The sequence below is a fragment of the Monodon monoceros genome, unplaced genomic scaffold, assembly GCF_005190385.1.
Source record: "Monodon monoceros isolate NGI ecotype Baffin Bay Population unplaced genomic scaffold, NGI_Narwhal_1 Super_Scaffold_11, whole genome shotgun sequence".
Lineage (NCBI taxonomy): Eukaryota > Metazoa > Chordata > Mammalia > Artiodactyla > Monodontidae > Monodon > Monodon monoceros.
In genome coordinates this window covers 8291579-8312431 of record NW_021703767.1, presented here as the reverse complement: position 1 = coordinate 8312431, position 20853 = coordinate 8291579, and the positions used below count along the sequence as shown (strand labels likewise).

The window sequence follows — 20853 nt, the reverse complement described above, 5'->3', positions numbered from 1 at the left end:
GATCCCACATGCCGCGGAGCAACTAAGCCCATGCGCCACAACTACTGAGCCTGCACTCTAGAGCCTGCGAGCCACAACTACTGAAGTACGTGCCTAGAACCCATGCTCCACAAGGAGAAGCCACCGCAATGAGAAGCCGCCTGCACGGCAGTGAAGGGTAGCCCTGGCTCACCACAAAGACAGAAAGCCCGCATGTAGCATCGAGGACTTAATGCACCAAAAATAAATAAATAAATGAATTAATTAAAAAAAAATTAAGAAAACAAAAAACAAAGCTCAAATTCTTAACCACGCAGGCTCTGTTCCCAAGGAGAGGAGCAAGGTCAGAAAGGCCCCCCCATGAGTGAGGTAGTCCAGCCAAGCAGAGGCAACATAGGAGCAGGTGAGGGCCAGGGGAGAGGGAGCAGGCCAGGAGACAGCAGAGTGATTAGTTATGTGTGAGCATGTTGGTCTCTCTCTGCTTCACAATAGGGATTTATTATCAAACACAGTCTGACTATGGCATTGGGTGCCCCCAGGATTGGGGTATTCAGTGGCACAACCTTGCTGTGGAGGACACAGGGTTTCCTTCCTTGTGCTGTGTCATCCTTAGCCTGTTGGCTTTCATCCTCAGGCTTGAGGAAATACTGCTTTTTTATTGGTTTTTTGAGATACATTTAAGTCATACTTTAATATGTAATGATTGGAACAGGGTGAACAGCGGCCCCCAAAGATATCAGGTCCTAATCCCTAGAATCTTTAAATGTCACCCTATAAGGAAAAAGAGTCTTTGAAGATGTGATTAAGTTAAGGATCATGACATGGGGAGATGATCCTTGGTTATCCAGGTGGGCCCTAAATCCAATCACAAGTGTCCTTACAAGAGGCAGGCCGGGGGAGATGTGATCGATAGAGAAGAGAAGACCAAGTGTCTTAGTCTGTTCAGGCTGCTATAACAGGGTACCATAGACTGGGTGGCTTAAACAACAAACATTTATTTCTCATGGATCTGGAGGCTGGGAAGTCCAAGATCAAAGCAATGGCACATTTGGTGTCTGTTGAGATTTCTCTTCCTGATTTATAGACAGCCGTCTTGCTGCTTTCCTCACATGGTAGAAGGGTGAGAAAGCTCTCTGGGGTCTCTTTTATAAGGGCACTAATCCCATGCATGAGGGCTCCACCCCCATGACTTCATCATCTCCCCAAGGCCCCATCTCCTAATACTGTCACATTGAGGGTTATTTCAACACATGAATTTGGGGGGAAACAAATATTCATTCCATAACACCATGTGACCGTTGATTCATAGATTGGAGTCACAAGTCCAGGAATGCTAGCAGCCAGCAGAACTGGACAAGGCAAGATTCAGATTCTCCTGTAGAGCTTCAGGAGGGAGCTCAGCCCTGCTGACACCTTGATTTTAGCCCAAGAGAACTGATTTCAGACCTTCAGAACTGTGAGAGAATACATTTCTGTTGATTTATGACACTAAGCTTGAGGTGATTTGTTATGGCAGCCACTATACAATAATGACAAGAATTGGTGGAGATGAAGCCCAAGTCAGGGCATTGATCAACATGAGGAAAAGCAAGAGACAGAATCACGATTATTATTATAAAAGGGCCTACTGTGTGCCAAGCATGGTTTTAAGTATGTTATATACTTCGTCTTTCCCTAGAGCCTATAAAATTGGTGTTGTTTTATAGTCGATGAAACTGAGGCTCAGAGAGGTCAAGTAACACACCCAAGGTCACTCTGGCTGGAAATAGTAGAGCTGGGATTTGAACTCAGGGCTGATTGGTGCCAAAGCACATATTTTTTTACTTTGCTTCTTAGAAGTTGGCCATTTGAATGTATATTTAGTCTCTGTTTGTATATAATGTTGAACTTTATTAGTATTCAAATTTACAAATTAAAACTACGTATTATTCCTTTATTTTCTGTATTAACAAAAGTGGGACAAGCAGTGATTTCTGAGCCATGTTCGGGCATCTTGCTAATTTTTGCTGCTATAGAGTCACCAAAGGAAAAATACAGTATCTTTCCTTCCTAGCCCAGGAAGAACAGACCATCACAGGTGGTCTCCTTTGGTGCGGGTGGCACGCACGTGTGTGTCTGGGGAAGGTAGTGTGGAGGGAAGACGGAGGTTTTTGTGCAGATAGAAGAGGTTTTGTAGCCTGGAGACCACCCCTAACCAGGTTTTTCGTTTCAAAGGCCTAGCATCTCTCCACATGTGGTCCATGGTCTATTCCCATCACTCTCCAAGGATGCCTGTTAAACGTGCAGATTCCAAGGGCTTCCAGACTCACTAGAGCCGGGAACCGGCATTTTAGCAGCCCCTTAAGTTTTCTTGGCTCCTTCAAAGGTGAGAATAGACATCCACGCCCATTCTGGCAATTACCAGACTACCCCAGTAGGTAAAGATGACGCCTCTGTGTCTAGACCCTGAAGGGAAATGTATGGGCAGGTTCAGGTGTGGCTCTGATTGGACAACCCAAAATAACAGTGGCTAAAACAAGATGGAAGGAAATCTCTGCACATCCAAGTCCAGAGGTAGGCCATCCAGGGCTAGTACGGTGTCAGGGTTTGAGCTCTTTCTGCCCTTTTGTTCTGCTGCTGTGTGGCTTCTATTCCTTGGGTCACTTCACAGTCCAAGGGGACACCTCAATTTCTAGTCATTAATTCCACACGCTGGGCAGCGGGAATGAGGAGGGATGAAGAAGAAATGCTCCTCCTTTGAAAGGCAGTTTTCGGAAGTTACACACCTTCCTTCCCCTTCCATCTAGGGCACTGCCCAGAAAAAACTGAGGCCGCACTGCCTTGCTGTGAGGGAGAAGGAGCTTTATTGTAGGTTACCACGTGGAAACCATTTCAAAGGGAGCTGGGGGTTGTAGAAACTCCTGCCACAGGGTGGGTGCCCAACCCCAGCGGTGATGCCTGGGCGTGTTGAGATGGGGCGAGGTGAGTTGTCCTGCAGCACATAGAAACATCAGAGGCGATTTATTATGGGAATTGGCTCCAATGATTACAGAGGCTGAGATGTGCCATAATCCACCATCCGTAAACTGGAGAAGCAGGTGGTATGATTTAGTCTGAGTCCAAAGGCTTGAGAGCCAGGAGCTCTGACGTCCAAGGGCAGGAGAAGATGGATGTTCCAGTTCAAGGAGAGAGAGAGAGAATTCGCCCTTCCTCTGCCCTTTTGTTCTATATGGGCCCTCAATGGATTGGATGATGCCTGCTTACACTGGGGAGGGCAGATCTTCTCAGTCTTCTGATCAAATGCTAGTCTTTTCCAGGAACACCCTCATAGACACATCGAGAAATAATGTTTTACCATTTGTCTGGGCATCCTTTAGCCTGGTCAAGTTGACACAAAACATTAACCATCACACCAGTATAAGGGTAGTACCCAATGTTAGTGAGTTACAGGGAATGTGTACATTGATAGAATCTTTTTGGAGATCAGTCTGGAATCATATGAAGTGTCTTAAAAATGTTCAAGCATACCAAGGGGGAAAGGGCAGGGTGGGATGAATTGGGAGATTGGGATTGACATATACTCACTATTTTTTTAAACCAGTTTTTCTTGTTTTATTTATGTATTTATTATTTATTTATTTGGTTTTCTGGGTCTTAGTTGTGGCAGGTGGGCCCCTTAGTTGTGGCTCGTGGGCTCCTTAGTTGCGGCATGCATGTGGGATCTAGTTCCCCGACCAGGGATTGAACCCCGGGCCCCCTGCTGTGGGAGCTCAGAGTCTTAACCACTGCGCCACCAGGGAAATCCTGACATATATACACTAATGATACTATGTATAAAATAGATAACTAATGAGAACCTACTGTATGGTGCAGGAAACTCTACTCAATGCTCTGTGCTGACCTAAATGGGAAGGAAATCCAAAAAAGAGGGGCTATAAGTATAGTTGATTCACTTTGCTGTACAGTAGAAACTAACACAATACTGTAAAGCAACTATACTCCAATAAAATTTTTTTTAAAAAGTTCAAGCCCTTTGACCCTGTAATAATTCCAATGTAAGGAACCTAGCCCAGGGACACAATTCCACAAAGATGTTTGCTGTACTGATTATTTAAAATAGGGCAAAACAGGAGACAACCTAAGTGGCCAGTGCTGGGGAACCATGGTCTTTCTCCTCATTTCTATCTCAGTGGCTGAAACACTGAGATAGAACACTGAGTGTCCTTCCTGGGGAAGTCCTGGGGAAGAGGTTTCTGCCATTCTCTCTACCCCTTACTCCTTACCCTCATGGGACAGGTGCAATTTAGCCCATGGGTGGAAACGGGCAAAGGTGACTGCTCTCGAGCTGTCTGCCCTCTGCCCGGACCTCCCAGTTTGCAGCCCAGCACACTCCCTCGTGCACGCAGCTGGTGAGCCTCCAGATCGGCAGGCCCAGACCCCCTCACATCAGTTTTCGGGAAGAAAGCCTGCTTTGAACTTCAGGTTTATCACGTGAATATATACTGTATTTTAATTCCTGTCGGGCGCTTCTCCTTCACAGAAGGGTGGTGAGGGATGATTGTGCCTCCCGCATGCCACCCTAGGAGCATCACTTGAGAACAGTGAGAACAGGCGGTGCTGGAAGCCGAAATGTCAGAGGGTAGGAGGGGCCCCTTGAAGCCAAGCGGCAGCTGACGCGGGCTGACTCACAGCTGCCTCTGACGTGCGAGGCTGCGTGAACAGGCTTACTAACTCGAGTGGCGATGTGTGAGTCACCGTGAGGCTGGCGTCATCCAGCCCTGGCCACGTGACCCTCTGTGACTGTGACCTACACAAGCAGAGCCTGGGTACTCCGGATTTGCAGAAGTAGCTGGAGACAGGTACTGAATTATTGGAAAGGGTTTTTCCTCTGTTTCATGGGAAACAGAGATAATAAATCTTGGCCCACAAATGCCCTTGTTCAGGAATTACAACTGCATTTTCTATAATGCCATCATTTCTGACTCCATGGCTCCTTTGGTCCCTGAGGTTTCCATCACATCTCTGGCACACTGAGACTTTTGTGGTTATGAGGCATGGCGGGGGAGAGAACATTTAGTCCTGGTCAGGAGTCCATACAGGTGACCCGAGACACCGGCTGTCCCTTTCTCCATGGTCCCATTTGGTGGCTATCTCAAAGTTCTGTTCTTTGAAAAATGAAATTTTGTTGCCTTTTGACTTAGACTATCCTGATTAGAAGAGGTGGGATAAGTAAATTTCTGCCCATTCCCAGGTAGTATTAATTAATGGGGCCACAATTAACCCAACTAGGTTTTACACTGAGTGATTGAGCATCTTGACAACTGCCCAGCCTGACCTGTAAGCTGGGAAGACAAATCAAGAACCACTCCTTTTCCGCTGCCCTTTCCCCATGTTCCACGCAGCTGCACTGCAGTTACTGACTAGTAGGGGCCTGTACTGTTCAATATATCAGGTTCTGGGATAACTGCTGTAGCAGTTGATTTGGTTGGGTTTTCTAAGGCACAGGGCTGATAATACGATACTGTGTGTCCTACCGACTCTTTGAAAAAGTGCGATATACAAGACATTTTTGATTGAATCCATTTGCTTAAGGAGTGACACCTGTTCTGATGGACGCCTAGGGAGCAGCTTCTTGAGAAAATCCAGGCACTTGATTGAGAACCTTCTGGCTAAAAGAGGGCAAGTCAAGAAATGAGGAAATTATACTCCAATAAAGATGTTAAAAAAAAAAAAGAAAAAGAAATGAGGGAGCAGACTCCCCTGGTGGCGCAGTGGTTAAGAATCTGCCTGCCAATGCAGGGGAGCATGGGTTCGAGCCCTGGTCCTGGAAGATCCCACATGCCGCGGAGCAACTAAGCCCGTGCGCCACAGCTACTGAGCCTGCGCTCTAGAGCCCGCGAGCCACAACTACTGAAGCCTGTGCACCTAGAGCCCATGCTCCGCAACAAGAGAAGCCACCGCAATGAGAATCCCGTGCACTGCAAGGAAGAGTAGCCCCCGCTCACCGCAACTAGAGAAAGGCCATGTGCAGCAACGAAGACCCAACGCAGCCAGAAATAAAATATAAATAAATTTAAAAAAGAAGTGAGCAGAAAAGAAAAAAAAACAACTAGAAAACAAGAAATGAGGGCGGGCAGAATTTTGGATTTGAATTCTGTTGGCTTTTCATAGATAGTTTCATATTTGGACTTATTTTTTTTGCGGTACGCGGGCCTCTCACTGTTGTGGCCTCTCTTGCTGCGGAGCACAGGCTCCGGACACGCAGGCTCAGCAGCCATGGCCCACAGGCCTAGCTGCTTCGCGGCATGTGGGATCTTCCCGGACTGGGGCACGAACCCGCGTCCCCTGCATTGGCAGGTGGACTCTCAACCACTGCGCCACCAGGGAAGCCCTATCACTGACATTTTTTATTCGGAGTACTTTATGCTATTAGTTGGGCTCACTGCAAAACACAGTGTCTTTCAAGTGTTTTTCTTAAATTATGAGATGCAGCAGGGAAGTGCATCAGACATCATGGCCCTATAACCGAAGCAACATTTTTACAAAATACAAACCTGTCAGCCGGGGTTCCCCTGAAAGCAGAGCCTGTGACAAAGGCCTGAGCCTGTGACAAAGGCTTGTGTAGGCAGTTTATTTGAAAAGTGACACTAGGGAGGAGTGGGAAGCAAGGAAGCAAAACAAAGACAAGGAGACAATACTGAGTTCACCACTGCCATGGTAACCACAGCTCAAGCTCCTAAGACCTGCCTGGAGCTCAGGAAAGGCAGCTCAGAACCAGTTCTTTGGGAGCTTAACGCCTGCCCATGGTGTCAACTCCCCCTGCTTCCAGGGTGCACTGGCAGGTGGCACCTGTGTGGATCTGGTCAAAGCAGCATCAGTGGCTGGAATAAGACGTGGGACAGAGAGGATCTGAAGTGACCACAAAAGGTGTTCAATCAAGATATTTACCAAGTGCAATGTGCTCCGCTATAACGTATTCTACTCTAGTACACACACATACACTCTAGTTGAGGCCCACTAACCAGTGGTTCTCAAAGTGTAGTCTTTTCAGGGGGTCTCTGAGGTCAAAACCATCTACATAATAATATGTTATTTGTCTTCTTCACACTCACTGTCTTGTGAGTATGCAGTGGAGTTTTCCAGAGGCTTTGTGGCATGTGGTACCAGAACAGAATGCAGATGCAGATATGAGAACCCAGCTGTCTTCCTTTAAGCCAGATGTTAAACAGATCTGCAAAAATGTTAAACAATTCTACTTGTCTCACTAAATTTGTTCTGGAAAATACAGTTATTTTTCATAAAATGTTACTTAAATACAACAAAATGTAACAGGTTTATTATTTATAAACAAATATTTTTAAAATTTCTACTTTAATTTCTATATATAATCCACATACACAGAAACTCTTTGGGTCTCTTACTCTTCATGAGTATAAAGCGGCAGGTGCACTAAATTGATCATGACCTTCAACGGAATTGCAGCCCCCAGTTTGGTGGGAAGAGGACAGCTCTATTAACTGCCACTTTCTCTTCCAAAGTGAATGGCCATTGCCCTGGTTGACCACAGGGTCAGTTAAGTCCAATCAACGAAGGCAGAAGTTCTGACCCTGGCTGCCTGTTATAAGTGTCTGGGTGACATTAAAAATTACCCTGGCCCGGGCCCTGCTCCAGACCAATGAATCAAAATTTCTGGGGATGGGGCATAGTACTGTTCTTTACCTCATTATTGATGTATAACTTACATTAGGAGCACAAATCTTAATGATAATAACTATTTTTCTAAACATACGTGATTCCCAGGTAACTACCACCCAAATCAAGATGTAGGGCATTTCCAAATCACCAGCAGATTCTCTCATGCTGCCTCCTAGTTCATATCACTATTCTAATATATATCACCATAGGTTTAAAAATTATTTTCCTGATTTTGAACTTCATATAAATAGCATCATACAGTATATATATATACACATATATATATGTGTGTGTGTGTATATATATATATATATTCCTTTATATCTGGCTTTTTATGCCCAACATCGTGAAATTCACTCACATTGCTAGGTAGAGCAGTAATTTCATTCTTGTTTGCATGGCTGTGTCGTTTTCCATTGTATAAACAGGACACAATTTATTTACCATTCTACCCTTGACAGAGTTGGCTGGTCCCCTCAAACTGCTCTTCAGTGTGGTGACGTGCCCTTACCCTAAATTAATACAGGAACTGGGACTCATTAGGGAACAGAAACAGCAGATTCACATTATCCATCTCATGCTTACTGGGCAGGGATATGGTTATTGAAATGGAAGTGCTAGTTTTCCCAACTATTTAAAATTATTAGTTTCTTTTTCTTTTCTCTCTTTCCTTTTTTATTTTTAAATACAGAAAATATAGTTAAATTTGCATAAATTAAAATGTGTGGCTCCAAACCTGGGTAGAGATTTAAGTTATCAAAAGATAGGTGGCACTGAGTGCTACATGAATTTAGATTTGGTCCCCCTGGCCAACTGTGAGTATACTCCTGCTAAGTTATGGGTGGCTTGTTTCTTTTAAACATTTCTATCTAAGCTCCTTAATCTTACACGAGACATACCCAGATATTAATACGGCAGCGTTGGTCCAACTAATCCACAGTTAGTTACCAAATCCTCCAACCCCCTCAACTGCACTTCCCCAAATCTGTCTGATTCAGTAGAAGGTGCAATCATCTACTCAGTTCAGTAATTCAGATAAACCTAGGAATGACTCTTGATCACAACTCCTCTCAGTAGCCTGCCTACCCTGTACAATCAGATCCATCTACCCAGTCAGCTGTCTCCAACAAATGCTGCAAAGCTACGCGCTCCTCCGCAGCTCCACAGCTACCACTCTGCTCTACACGGCAAGCATTTTCTGCCTGGACTAATGCAATCGTCTCCTGACCGGTCTCCCTACTTCCACCCTCTTCCCTGTCCCCAATTCCCCCACCTGAACCTACCCTCCACCCACCGCCCAGTGGCTTTTATTTTATTTTTTTTGGCCACACCCAGCGGCTTGTGGGATCTTAACTCCCCAACCAGGGAGTGAACCTGCAGTGAAAGCACAGAGTCCTAACCACTGGACTGCCAGGGAACTCCCCCCAGTGGCTTTTAAAAAACACAGATCAGGCAGTGACACACTTTTCCTCAAAGCCTCCTAATGGCTCAGTATGTGAAGGGCCTCAAACCCATCACACTGACAGATGAACCCAGACTTCTTACACTGGTCCTCACAGCCCTCACACCCTCCCGCAGCAAGCGCTAGGCCCCCTGCTGGCCTCCTGGCCTTAGGACACACCACGCTCCTTCCCTCCTTCCCACCCAAGGTCTCTGTCCTGCCTGCTCGGTACTGGAAGCTCCCTGCTGACCCTCTAATCTTTATGTGACAGCTCCTGTTTTTGCTAATCAAACCTCAACCCCAACTGCCTCCTTACAGCAGCTTTCGTCGACTGCCCCATCTAAAGCAGTCGTCCCTGAGACACAAATCTGATGGCAGATACACACATTAAATGTGCCCTTCTCCTAAACCTAAGAGTTTGAATTCTGGGCTTCTAAGAACAAACAGTGGGAAGGACACAATTGCCCTTTGAAAATTACAACATGAATGCCTCTCTGGAGGGACACCTGCCATATGGTAATGCAGTATTTTATTTACTCTATTAGTAACTACTATTTGATAACATTTATAATATTAATAGAACTTAATCTAAGAGAAGTTCAACTTACATTTTTCTTTCTTTTTTTTAACATTTCAATACTGGATATTAATCAGAAAGACAGTCAAAATTACTATGGTCGAAATTCTTCCATCAAAAATTTGTAATAAATGTTTGGTATTAGTCTATGTACAATTCAGTTTTTGGTGTAAAGTTCTTTGGCTTCAAGGAAAAACATTTGGTTTACTTCACTAATAGGAATATCTCTTAATGCTGGGATGGCCTCTTCTTGGTATTTCTTCGGCTGTTGGTTTTTGGCATAGTTATCTGTAAGAAGAGGACAAAAGGCTCTGTTTACCCAAGCAATTTCTTCAACAGTCTCTGTGGTTTGTGGAGACCCACCCACCACATAGTTTACTAGGCTAATGTTTGGATAATGACAAATACCATGTTTAACATAATTAAAAGGTCCCTTAAATTCTCTCTTTAGAAGAAATGTCCCAATTAGAATAAAAATCAGCCAAGTTACTTTTTGCATCCTCTAACTTGGGTAAGAAATTAATATTTCAGGGACTTCCCTGGTGGCGCTGTGGTAAGAATGCGCCTGTCAAAGCAGGGGACACGGGTTCGATCCCTGGTCCAGGAAGATCCCACATGCCGCGGAGCAACTAAGCCCACGCGCCACAACTACTGAGCCCGTGTGCTGCAACTACTGAAGCCCGCAAGCCTAGAACCCGTGTTCCGCAACAAGAGAAGCCACTGCAATGAGAAGCCCCTGCACTGCAACAAAGAGTAGCCCCCGCTCGCCACAACTAGAGAAAGGCCACGTGCAGCAACAAAGACCCAATGCAGCCAAAAATAAATTAAAAAAAATTAATATTTCATTCAACTGTACAATGATGATTCAAGCCCCATTTGTACATTTCTCATAGGAACAGAATTATATCAACACCCCAATCATTTGGTACAATCATTCATGCAAACTTAACAATTTCCCCTCTTTGTACAAATTGTCTACTTGCTGTAATTCCAGCCAAGTATGCAGGGAACACAGTAGGTTATCAGAAAAGCAATATCTAAAAGTTAAAAAATCATACCAGAACTTAAAAAATACTTTGCTTCCTAGAATCCAAGAAAGTTCAGGAATCTAATTTTTTTTTTTTTAAATTTTGGCTATGCCACGCGGCTTGTGGGATCTCAGTTCCCCAACCAGGAGACTGAACCCAGGCCATAGCAGTGAAAGCCGGGAATCCTAACCATCAGGCCATCAGGGAACTCCCAGGAATCCACTTTAATCTTTAGACTTGAAATAAAAGAACTTAACAACAACTACAGAAAACATGCCGTGGCTCTTCTATCCACTTAATTGCGGTCAGGTGTACACAGTGATCCTGAGGATACACACCCCCAAATTCCTCCTCCCAGACAAGGTCTGTATGGACCTCTTTGTCATCCCTTGATCAACACAGCTTGTTTAGGATAAAAGAAGTTTCTCTCAGGCAAAGGTGCCAAGGAACATACTACATACTTGTGGTTTTTATGGGAAAATATACCTGTTAACTAGTATAATAAACAGCATATTCATGACAGCTTATTTGTGCCATGTGAACATTTCCTCTGGTATAATCGTATTTATTTCTCCCAGTTTTACTATGCTGATGTGTGTCAATTACTACAGCCTGTTCTTTGTTGCTTTTCCTTTTTTAAAAATATTTATTTATTTATTTCGCTGTGCTGGGTCTTAGTTGCAGCATGTGGGATCTTTTTAGTTATGGCATGTGGGCTCCTTTAGTGGCAGCATGCAGGCTCTTAATTGTGGCATGCGGGATCTAGTTCCCTGACCAGGGATTGAACCTGGGCCTCCTGCACTGGGAGCGCGGAGCCTTTTTTTTTTTTTTTTCTTTAATGATCTAGGTTTATTTTTTTTTATTATTATTTTTTGGGCTGTGTTGGGTCTTCATTGCTGCGTGCGGGCTTTCTCTAGTTGTGGTGAGCAGGGGCTACTCTTTGTTGCGGTGCACAGGCTTCTCATTGCGGTGGCTTCTCTTGTTGTGGAGCACGGGCTCTAGGTGCATGGGCTTCAGTAGTCACAGCATGTGGGCTCAGTAGTTGTGGCACATGGGCCCCAGAGCACGTGGGCTTCAGTAGTTGCTGCACGTGGAGTCAGTAGTTGTGGCCCTTGGGCTCTAGAGTGCAGGCTCAGTAGCTGTGGTGCACAGGCTTAGTTGCTCCACAGCATGTGGGATCTGCCCGGACCAGGGATCAAACCCGTGTCCCCTGCATTGGCAGAAGGATTCTTAACCACTGCGCCACCGGGGAAGTCCCGGGAGCGCAGAGTCTTAACTACGGGACCACCAGGGAAGTCCCTGCTTTTCTTGACAAAAATGTCAATACCCGACTCCTCCAACCCCCGGCACTTTCCTTTGATATAAATTTACCTGTGATTGTATGAATGGAGTTGAGTGGAGAGGTACTCATCATGTTTATCCCGAATAAGAGCACATACCCAATCACTGCAGTAATGAGGAGGTACACAGGCAGTGCAACTGCCCAGTATCTGCAGAAAAGAATATTAAAGTAGGTAACAGACTTCCTAAAAAGTTGCAGTTCTCTACAGTTCATCACCAAGTTAATACGCTTTTAAACTTAACTTTAGCTTTGACTGAAATGATACATGTACCTAAAAGGCAGTCCAATGGTTCTACTGGCCTACAATGAAGCTGCTATCCTGTACCCGTTTGAGCCCTGGTGTCCTTCTTCCCAGTAGGGAACACTTTCAGCACCTAAGCTGTTTCTTCTGGTGTTTACCTCCACCTTCCTACACAACATACTCCTATTACCATTTCTTGACTTTTTAAACTTCAGACATTTTCTCTGAACATCCTAATATGGAGATAAAGATGTATATATAAATAATGTTTGAAACTGAGCACTGTAACGTATTATTATTATGTCTTCTTGTACAATTTTTTGCTTTTCCTGAAAATTAATTACTACTTTTTGTCTGTTTGCTTGGTTTCCCATGTACCTATCAATACTCAGTCCTCAAATTCTCTGATAGAATCTAGTATGCCTCTTAATACAGTTAAACACATCAAATGCTCTACCTCACATGTTTTATTGGGTGCATTATTTAATAATTTCTTCCCTACTGTTTTCTCTTTATGGAACTTCTAAGAGCTTTTTTGCTGTTATGCTTTCCTCATCTTTTCTTTATTTTCTGTTTTGCTATACTCTGTCCTACTTTCTGGAGATTACTTTTGGTGTTTCTTCTAAACCTTCAATTAAAATGTTAATTTTGGCTACCATATTTATAATTTCCAAATGCAGTAATTCTCTGAACATTCCCTATCTTATAGCATCCTGTTGTTTCATAGTTATAATCTTTTTTTTATCTCTGATTTTAAAGTTTTCTTCTGCTCTTTGCATTATCTCCATTTTCTTCAAGTTTCTTTTCTCTTTTCTTTTTTTGCTTTTTTCTCTTGTATTTCATTTTAGAGGCTTTCTTTTAATGTCTGATAAGTTGCCCATTCATATTTAAAGATGAAGTACTGGGAAGGCAGGGAGGCGGCTGGGGAGACATATAAAAATAAAAATAAAGATGAACTACTAACAAGCTAATTGGAAGCACTGTGCGTATGTGGGCTGGGATGGCCAACTGGAGACCCACACTATGGGAGACCTGGCCATTCCATTGGAGGATCTCTAATTATCAGAAATTAAAGACCCTTTCTCTTGAGCTGGTCAACTTCTTCAGGGAGGACCCTCCTATCTTGCTGGGAGGAGGCGGGCGGGTGGTATAAGCCTGCCAACCACAAGCCTGAGAGCCTAGTGAGGAAAGGTGCTTGGGAGGAATCTCACTATTCAGCAATGCAGATTTTCACTGATCCCTGTTTTCAGTAATGTGCCTAGTTAGACCTAGTGTCCCCCAGACTAGAGGCTCTCACTCAGCCTTTCCAGAGCATAAAACTCCTGTCTTCTGCAGGGGAGGGTTGGTCTCCAGCTTTAAGGGCTGAGGAGGGGGATTTGAGGGTTGAATGCTCTTTTTTTTTTTTTTTTTTTGAATGCTCTTTAAACACTGTTTTCAGCCCAACCCAGAAATACCATGTTAAAGAGGTACCCGTACCTCCAATGTCTGGGGCCTCTCTGTGTTGTGGGCACAGAGGCTCTGGCTGGCTTCCCTGCTTTAGCAATGTGGGAAAGTGGAAATTCAGTTAGTCACCTCTCACCTATCTGCAATCCACTTCCCAAGATTTTCTTGATACACCTCCACTATCCCGTTATTTGCTCCTGTGGGTTTATAGCTAACAATTATTTTTTTCTATGGGCTTATTTTAACAAGATTTTGGGAGGAAGCAGAGATAAAGATGTGCATGTAGTCCACCATCTTTAAATAGAAGCGTATCAATAATCGTCTTTAAAAAGCTTTAAATTTCTATATGGCTATTTATGGATCTTAAAAGAATAAATATAAGATTTGCATAAGTCTTAAGAAAAAACCTGATCCTTCAAAACAGCATTGATACACTCTTACTTTATTTAAGAAATACATTGAACTTACTTTTGAGGCCAATAGGTTAAGCCTAAGGAGTTTAGCCAAGATTCAGGAATAAAAGCCCACACAAGATAGAGTACTGCAGAAGAGGGGAAAAAAAAAAGGACAAAATGTCAGTAAGGCATGCATCCAATCTATCAAGGTTCAGATAAAACAACTAGAGAGAAGCTGGCGCGCTGCAACGAAAGAGCCCACGTGCCACAACTAAGACCCGACGCAGCCAAAAATAAACTAAAAAAAAAACCACCATAAAATTTACCATCTTAACCATTTTAAGTGTAATGTTCAGTGGTGTCAAGTATATTTGTATTGCTGTGAACAGGTTTCTAGAACTATTTCATCCTGTGAATCTGAAACTCTATACCCATTAAACAACTCCTCTTATTTTAAAAAACATGTCTTAACTTCCACTACTCACACTGTAGTTTAAGCAATTTAAGGGCAGAAATCATGCCTTAGTAATTGTTGTAATCCTTATAGCACCTAGCAATTTGCTTTATACGTAGTCGGTGTTCAACACTTCATCCCCACAAGGTTGAAAGTACAGACAATTAGGGGCATAAAGGTGAATTTATCTACCCTTGTTCTGATCCACAACATGCCTTATCTCCTAGAGCACAATCTTATTTCCCTCAAGTCGGGTCTCTGTGGCACCCTTTACTGTTGTCCCTCTATTATAACAGCCAACCTCTGAGCGCTCACTGTGGCTAAGCACACTTCTGAGCACTTTACATGCATTATTTCATTTAATCCTCAAAACAATCCTAGTAGGTATTAAGCCATTTTTACAGAGGAGGAACTGGAGTCTCAGACATGTTACATCCTCTGTCCAAGGTAAATGGCAGAGAGAAATTTCAAGCCCGTCTCAGTGATGATGAAGGATTAACATTTTTCTCAACAAATATGTATTACGGAATTCTCTATGTCAGGAGTGTGCGATACAATGGTGAACCCAAAAGAGATGGCCTCTGCCCTCTCCAAGCTTAAAATTGAGCAAGGAATAGAGAAGAATATATTGGTGTTTTCAATACACTCTGATAAGTGCTAACGAGCAAGTAACAAAAGAGGATATCGGAACACATAAGAAGGCCCTCAGCCCACAGTGGCGGTGATGTGAATGGTTAGGAAAGATTTCCTGGAGAAGTCATTAAATTGGGGCCTAAAGGATGAATAGGGGGTTAGCCAGATGAAAATGCTGGGCTTGCAGACGATAGGAAGGAAGGAAATATGAGAAGACAGTGTTCCCAGCAACCACCACAGAGAGAGCGCTGGGGATCTGAAGAGAGAGCTGGTGTGGTAGATGGCAGAGGGAAAAGCTGGCAAGGAACTGGCGTGGAGCTTGAGTTTTCAAGATTAATGAAATACAAACAGCACTTCCCTGGCGGTGCAGTGGTTAAGAATCCGCCTGCCAATGCAGGGGACATGGGTTCGAGCCCTGGTCCAGGAAGATCTCACATGCTGCAGAGCAACTAAGCCCCTGCGCCACAAGCCTGCGCTCTAGAGCCTGGGAGCCACAACTACTGAGCCTGCGTGTCACAACTACTGGAGCCCACGTGCCTAGAGCCCATGCTCTGCAACGAGAGAAGCCACCGCAGTGAGAAGCCCGCACACCAAAGAGTAGCCCCCGCTCGCCGCAACTAGAGAAAGCCCACGTGCAGCAACAAAGACCCAATGCAGCCAAAAATAAATAAATACATTTATTTAAAAAAAAAAGAAATACAAACAGTGGGGAAACAAATGCAAATTCTTAAATGGAAATGACTTGCTTAGTTTAATTAAGTGAATGAATATTTACTGTGCATCTGCCATATGCCAGGCACTATGAGAAGGTCGAGGCTATAAAGATGAATGAGACATGGTCTCTATTCTCACAGTCATGTGGGAGAGAGAAACGAGTCAAATGTAGGGGCAGGAACTTCCCAGGCACTATCTTACTGGACCCTCCCCAGACCCCTGAGGTGTGTGCTAGTAATCCTTACTCACAGGTGAAAAAAACTGAGGCTCAGGGAATGTAAATAACTTGCCCAAGGTCTCACAGCTAAACGTTACTGAGCGGGAATGAGAACCTGAGCAATGTCTTCGCACTGGGCTTACAGGCAGCGGCCAGAGCACTGGAAACGACATGAAGCGGAGGCGACACATTTGGGGGAACCCCAGGCAGCGTGGAGTGGCTCGGGCATCAAGTACGAGGCTCTGAGCAGGGAGAAACCAGCCGGAAAAGTGAACAGGTCCCAGATCATGGAAGACCCTGGGTGAGGAACATGGACTTTATGCTCTGGGCAAGGGGAACAACTGGATATTTTGTTGGTGACTTTACAGTTACAGCAGACTACCAAGAGAAATAACCATCCAGGCTCCAACGAGAGGTTTTAATCAGGGAAGTCCGCGTCTGGATCTCAAGCGCGTCACTGTGACGGCCGCATGTAGGAGGAATCTGTGGAGGAAGTGAGACCCCGGCAGGCTCAGTGGTAGCAGCCGATGAAATGAGTTGGGGGAGAAGGAAAAGTACAAGTGAAGACGACTCCCAGGCTTTCAGAGTGGGATCTAGTCATTCCAACCCTGAAGAAAGAGATACTGGAGCAGTCATTCTCCACACAGCGTCGAGAGATTTTCCAAAAAGACAAATCTGACCCTATCACTTGCCAGTTCAAATCCTTCGATGCCCTTAGAATAAAATCGAAAATCCTTCCTAGGGCTCGCAAGAACTTGAACGACCTGGCTCGGCCCGCCTCTCCAATGTCCAGCCCTCAGGCACTATGCTCCGGCTCTGGACAGTGTCTCATTTCTGTGCTTCAAACAACCTTGCGGACGCAGGGTCACTGCAGTTACAGCGAGTGCTGTCTGCCTGGAACGATCTTCCTTTGGCTCTTCCAATGCAGATGGTTCCTTAGCCTGCTTTATGTCTTAGCTCAAACTGTCACCTTAAGAGAGGCTTTCCCCAATCACTTGCTCTCCCAGCTGTGTCCCACCTACCACACCTTCATTACTCCCTGTCATTTCCCTTTATTTCCCTCAAAGCTATTACCACAATCTATAACTACTGTGATGGACGGAATATTTGTGTCCCCCCCCCCCACCAAATTAATATGTTGAAACCCTAATCCGCAATGTGATGGATTTGGAGGTGGGGCCTTTGGAAGGCAGTTAGGTATAGATGAGGTCATGAGGGAGGGGTCTCCATCATGCGATTAGTGTCCTTTCTTTCTCTACTACGTGAGGATACGAGGATACGGTAAGGAGGTGGTTGTCTGCAAACGGTAGGAGGGCCCTCACCAAGAACCCAGCCATGCTGGCATCCTGATCTTGCACTTCCCCGTCTCCAGAGCTGTGAGAAATAAATATCGATTGGTTAAGCTACCCAGTCTACAGTACTTTGTTATAGCAGCCTGAACAGATTAAGACAATTAGCTTTTTAAATCAGTAAATATTTCAATGTACAGAGAGACTCATGTAACCCCTGAGTACCCACCACCTAGTTTCATTATGACTGTTGGGTACTGGCCTCTGACCTCCTCTATCCTATTACTTTCTGCCTCACTGTCTCAGGTTTCAACCTTCCTGACCTCCATCTGTTCCTTGAAACCACTGGCCTCCTCGGGCTTTTGCACTGGCTCTTCTCTGGGAGGCTCTTTCCCTGGATTGCCACATGGCTAACTCTCACTTTTCGTGTCTGTGCTTACAACTCGTCCCTCAGTGAGGCACCACCTGACCACTGTATTTAACGATGGCAACCTCCTCCCACTTCTTATCCTCCTTTCTGGCTTAATTTCTCCCCATGGCACACATTATCATCTGACATTCTGCATGTTTAATTATTTAATTTGTCCATTGGCAATCCCCCCCTAGCAGAATGAAAGCTGTGAAAGCAGGAAGTTGGGGGCTGTTTTGCTCTTCCCTTGCCTATAATAGTGGCTGGCACATGGTAAGTATGCAAGAACAATTTGCAGAATTAATTTCTGGTTGTGGGTACTATAGGATTTAAGTCTTAAAGTCATTGCTTTTATTTATATACATAGTTTCTAACCCTTCAAATAACTCTATAGAACAGGGATTTACAAAAATGATGATGTTGATGATAACGGCTAACACTGAATAAATACAGGTATCCCCACTTTCCGAAAGCTCGCTTTAAGCCATTTCGCTTTTATGAAAGACCTACGTTAGTTAACTGTCTTCGGTAACCAAAGGAAATCTGAAGAGGATTTTTGCTTTTACTTAAAAAGCATTCAGTGTTTGTTTTGCAGGGAGCCATGATACAGGCAGTGCCCACCTAGAGCAGGGAGAGTGTGGCATGTCTGGGCTCCTTCCCCAGAGCTACACTCAGCATCTCGGCATCAAACTGCCATAGCTCTGAACTGTGTCGGTGAACATCTTGATCTCAACCGAGTATCTTTATCAAATTGAGTGCATTATCTCAATTTATCTTGTGCATTGCTTAGCAAGATGTGCCCTAAGGTAATCGTTTCTTTGCTTTACGCCATTTCTGCTTATGAAAGGTTTCATAGGAATGGTCTCTACTTTTGGATTGTGGGAGAAACCTGTACTTATTGTTCCTATGCATTCTTTTAAGTGCTCTGCATACATTACGGCAAGTAATCTTCACAACAGACATAAGAGGTAGCATAGTGAAGTCAACCCAGCGTGCCTGGGTTCAAATTCTAGCTTTATCATTTACTGGCTGTGTGACCTTGAGCACATTACTTAAGCCCCGTGTGCCTCCATATTCTCATCTGCAAAATGAGGACAGTAATGACAATATCTATCTCACAGGACTGTCTTATGCTTCATAAGCATTTGATAAACATCACCACCCTTTCACAGATGAAGAATCTGAAGAACCAAAGAAGTTAACTAAACGGTCCTCCACAAAGCTAATCTGTGGAGGAGTCAGGATTTGAACTCAAGTCATAACTTCTTCGCTCCATAGACTCCCCTGGCCAACAGCTTGGTTGGCTATACTGATGCAGTTAGGGTTCAGAAGCATTACCACTCCATCTTTCTGGTTTCCACAAAATTCTAAAAAGCTGTGGGCACCCACTTTTCTCCCTAATTCTCAAATCCTTTTGGGGAGAGACATGGGGCCCACTGTGTGACTCTGGGAATATCGTGTCTCAGTAAACATCAGTTTCCTGATCTGTAAAATGGGACCTTATGGGGACTGATTGAGACCCAGGATGTAAAGTGCAGCTGACTTCTATAACCTGATTGCTGTCCCTCCCACAGGCTGCACCGGGGCCACACCAGATTACTCATTTCCAAACCCCACAATGCCTTCCCACTTCTTCCTTCTTATTGGTGAAGACAAAGTTCCTGGGAGAAAGCTCACTCTGACTCTCAGGGTTTTTTGTTTTTTTTGGCCACGCTGCTGCGTGGCTCACAGGGTCTCGGTTCCTGACCAGGAATGGAGCTCTGGCAGTGAGAGCACAGAGTCCGAACCACTGGACCCCCAGGGAATTCCCTGACCTTCCAATGTGATTTCTTGTCTCGACACTGGCTGCCCATGGCCCTTATCACACTGATAGAGAATTGTAGATTTACTCCTCTGTCTTGTCCACAAAACCATGACCTCCTTAAAAGCAGGGACCAAGTTGCATTCACTTTGCAATCTTGACTGGTGCTGCATTTTAAAGATCTGTTGAGATTAAATCTTTCAGGCTTATGTCTGGCATGTAGAACACTCTTAACAGACAAGAGTTCCCTCCAGGTTTTCTCGAAAAGAGACAAAGGTAGAAAGAATCACAGTTACTGTGTACACATTCTACAAACAAATGCAATAATTTCCTGTCCTTGAACACCAGAGAAAGGCCCTGGCCATCCATCAGGAAAGTACTTACTGAAGCCAAATTGGGAGCTTAAGAAAAGGACAAAACCATAAATCGCTCTTTCTGGCAATGGCGACGGTGAATTTTCCACCATTTTCCCTGTGTCTTTAGATAATCTGTGGGAAAGAAACACAATCATCTGTCAGTGATTCACACCATTGGCCTATTATAACCTCACCGCTTTGCTATGGGCACAGCCTCTCCGCACTTCTTTTCCCAGCCTAAACCACTGCCAACGGGCAACCTGCACGCAGACCTCTAACACACACCTGCTTGCACACGTGCACACAAGCACCCATACCTCGCCTGTAGGCGCAACCAGCCCCCAAACCTCACATGCACACGCACACAAGCACACGCGCCACAGCGCGCACCTCCCGCAGTGTAAGGTGGGGAGAGGCAAGGAGGGAGCAGGGGAGGGACTGACGCCACTCCAGCTCTGCAGGTTTCGCCTCCGTGCGAAAAGGGAAGGGCAAGCAGGGACAGAAGGCCCGTGCGGCCTCCTCAGGCCTGGGCCTCGGCGCCCGGGACCCGGACCTGCCCTCTCGTGGGGTCTGTTTCTCATTCGAGCCCGGGGACTGGGGTTGGCCCTCGACCTTGGGTCTTCCATACGCCCACTCCGGCCGCTCCCCACAGTTCGGCCACCTCCGTGCCGAGTCCTCTGCGCAGGCGCGGACCAGGGAGCCGCAGTGGGGCGAGAGAAGGAAAACCGAGAAAGGCCGAGTCGCCAAGGCAACCCCTGCCCGGGCGCAGGCGCACTGCGACCCTCGTCCGACAGGAACGCGCGAGCGCGGGGGCGGGAGGGATCGGTCAGCTCTCCGCCGCTGGGGGCGGGGCGGCACGA

General features: G+C 45.1%; 1 protein-coding gene across 4 annotated transcripts; it reads right to left on the bottom strand.

Moving 5' to 3' along the window:
- Positions 1–6580: 6580 nt before the first annotated feature.
- PIGP (phosphatidylinositol glycan anchor biosynthesis class P) lies at positions 6581–20813 on the bottom strand. 4 transcript variants are annotated; one of them, XM_029213876.1, is made up of 5 exons: positions 20606–20813; positions 20022–20125; positions 14194–14266; positions 12071–12189; positions 6581–9959 (listed from the first exon to the last, which is right to left on the bottom strand). In XM_029213876.1, exons 1-5 carry the CDS (start codon positions 20617–20619, stop codon positions 9829–9831), a joined length of 441 nt encoding a protein of 146 aa, XP_029069709.1. In that variant the 5' UTR covers positions 20620–20813; the 3' UTR covers positions 6581–9828. The 4 variants fall into 4 exon arrangements, with proteins under 4 accessions (XP_029069709.1, XP_029069711.1, XP_029069712.1 ...); XM_029213878.1 differs by having other exon boundaries at positions 20655–20762; XM_029213879.1 differs by lacking the exon at positions 20606–20813 and adding an exon at positions 20384–20399.
- Between the last annotated feature and the right edge of the window lie 40 nt (positions 20814–20853).

What these genes read in the sequence shown, in the direction of transcription:
- PIGP (XM_029213876.1), bottom strand. An exon ending in AAGCTCCCAATTTGGCTTCA is followed by an intron (nt 14,267 to 20,021) that starts GTAAGTACTTTC and finishes CCTCTTCTGCAG; the next exon opens with TACTCTATCTTGTGTGGGCT. An exon ending in CTCCATTCATACAATCACAG is followed by an intron (nt 9,960 to 12,070) that starts GTAAATTTATAT and finishes CTCTTCTTACAG; the next exon opens with ATAACTATGCCAAAAACCAA.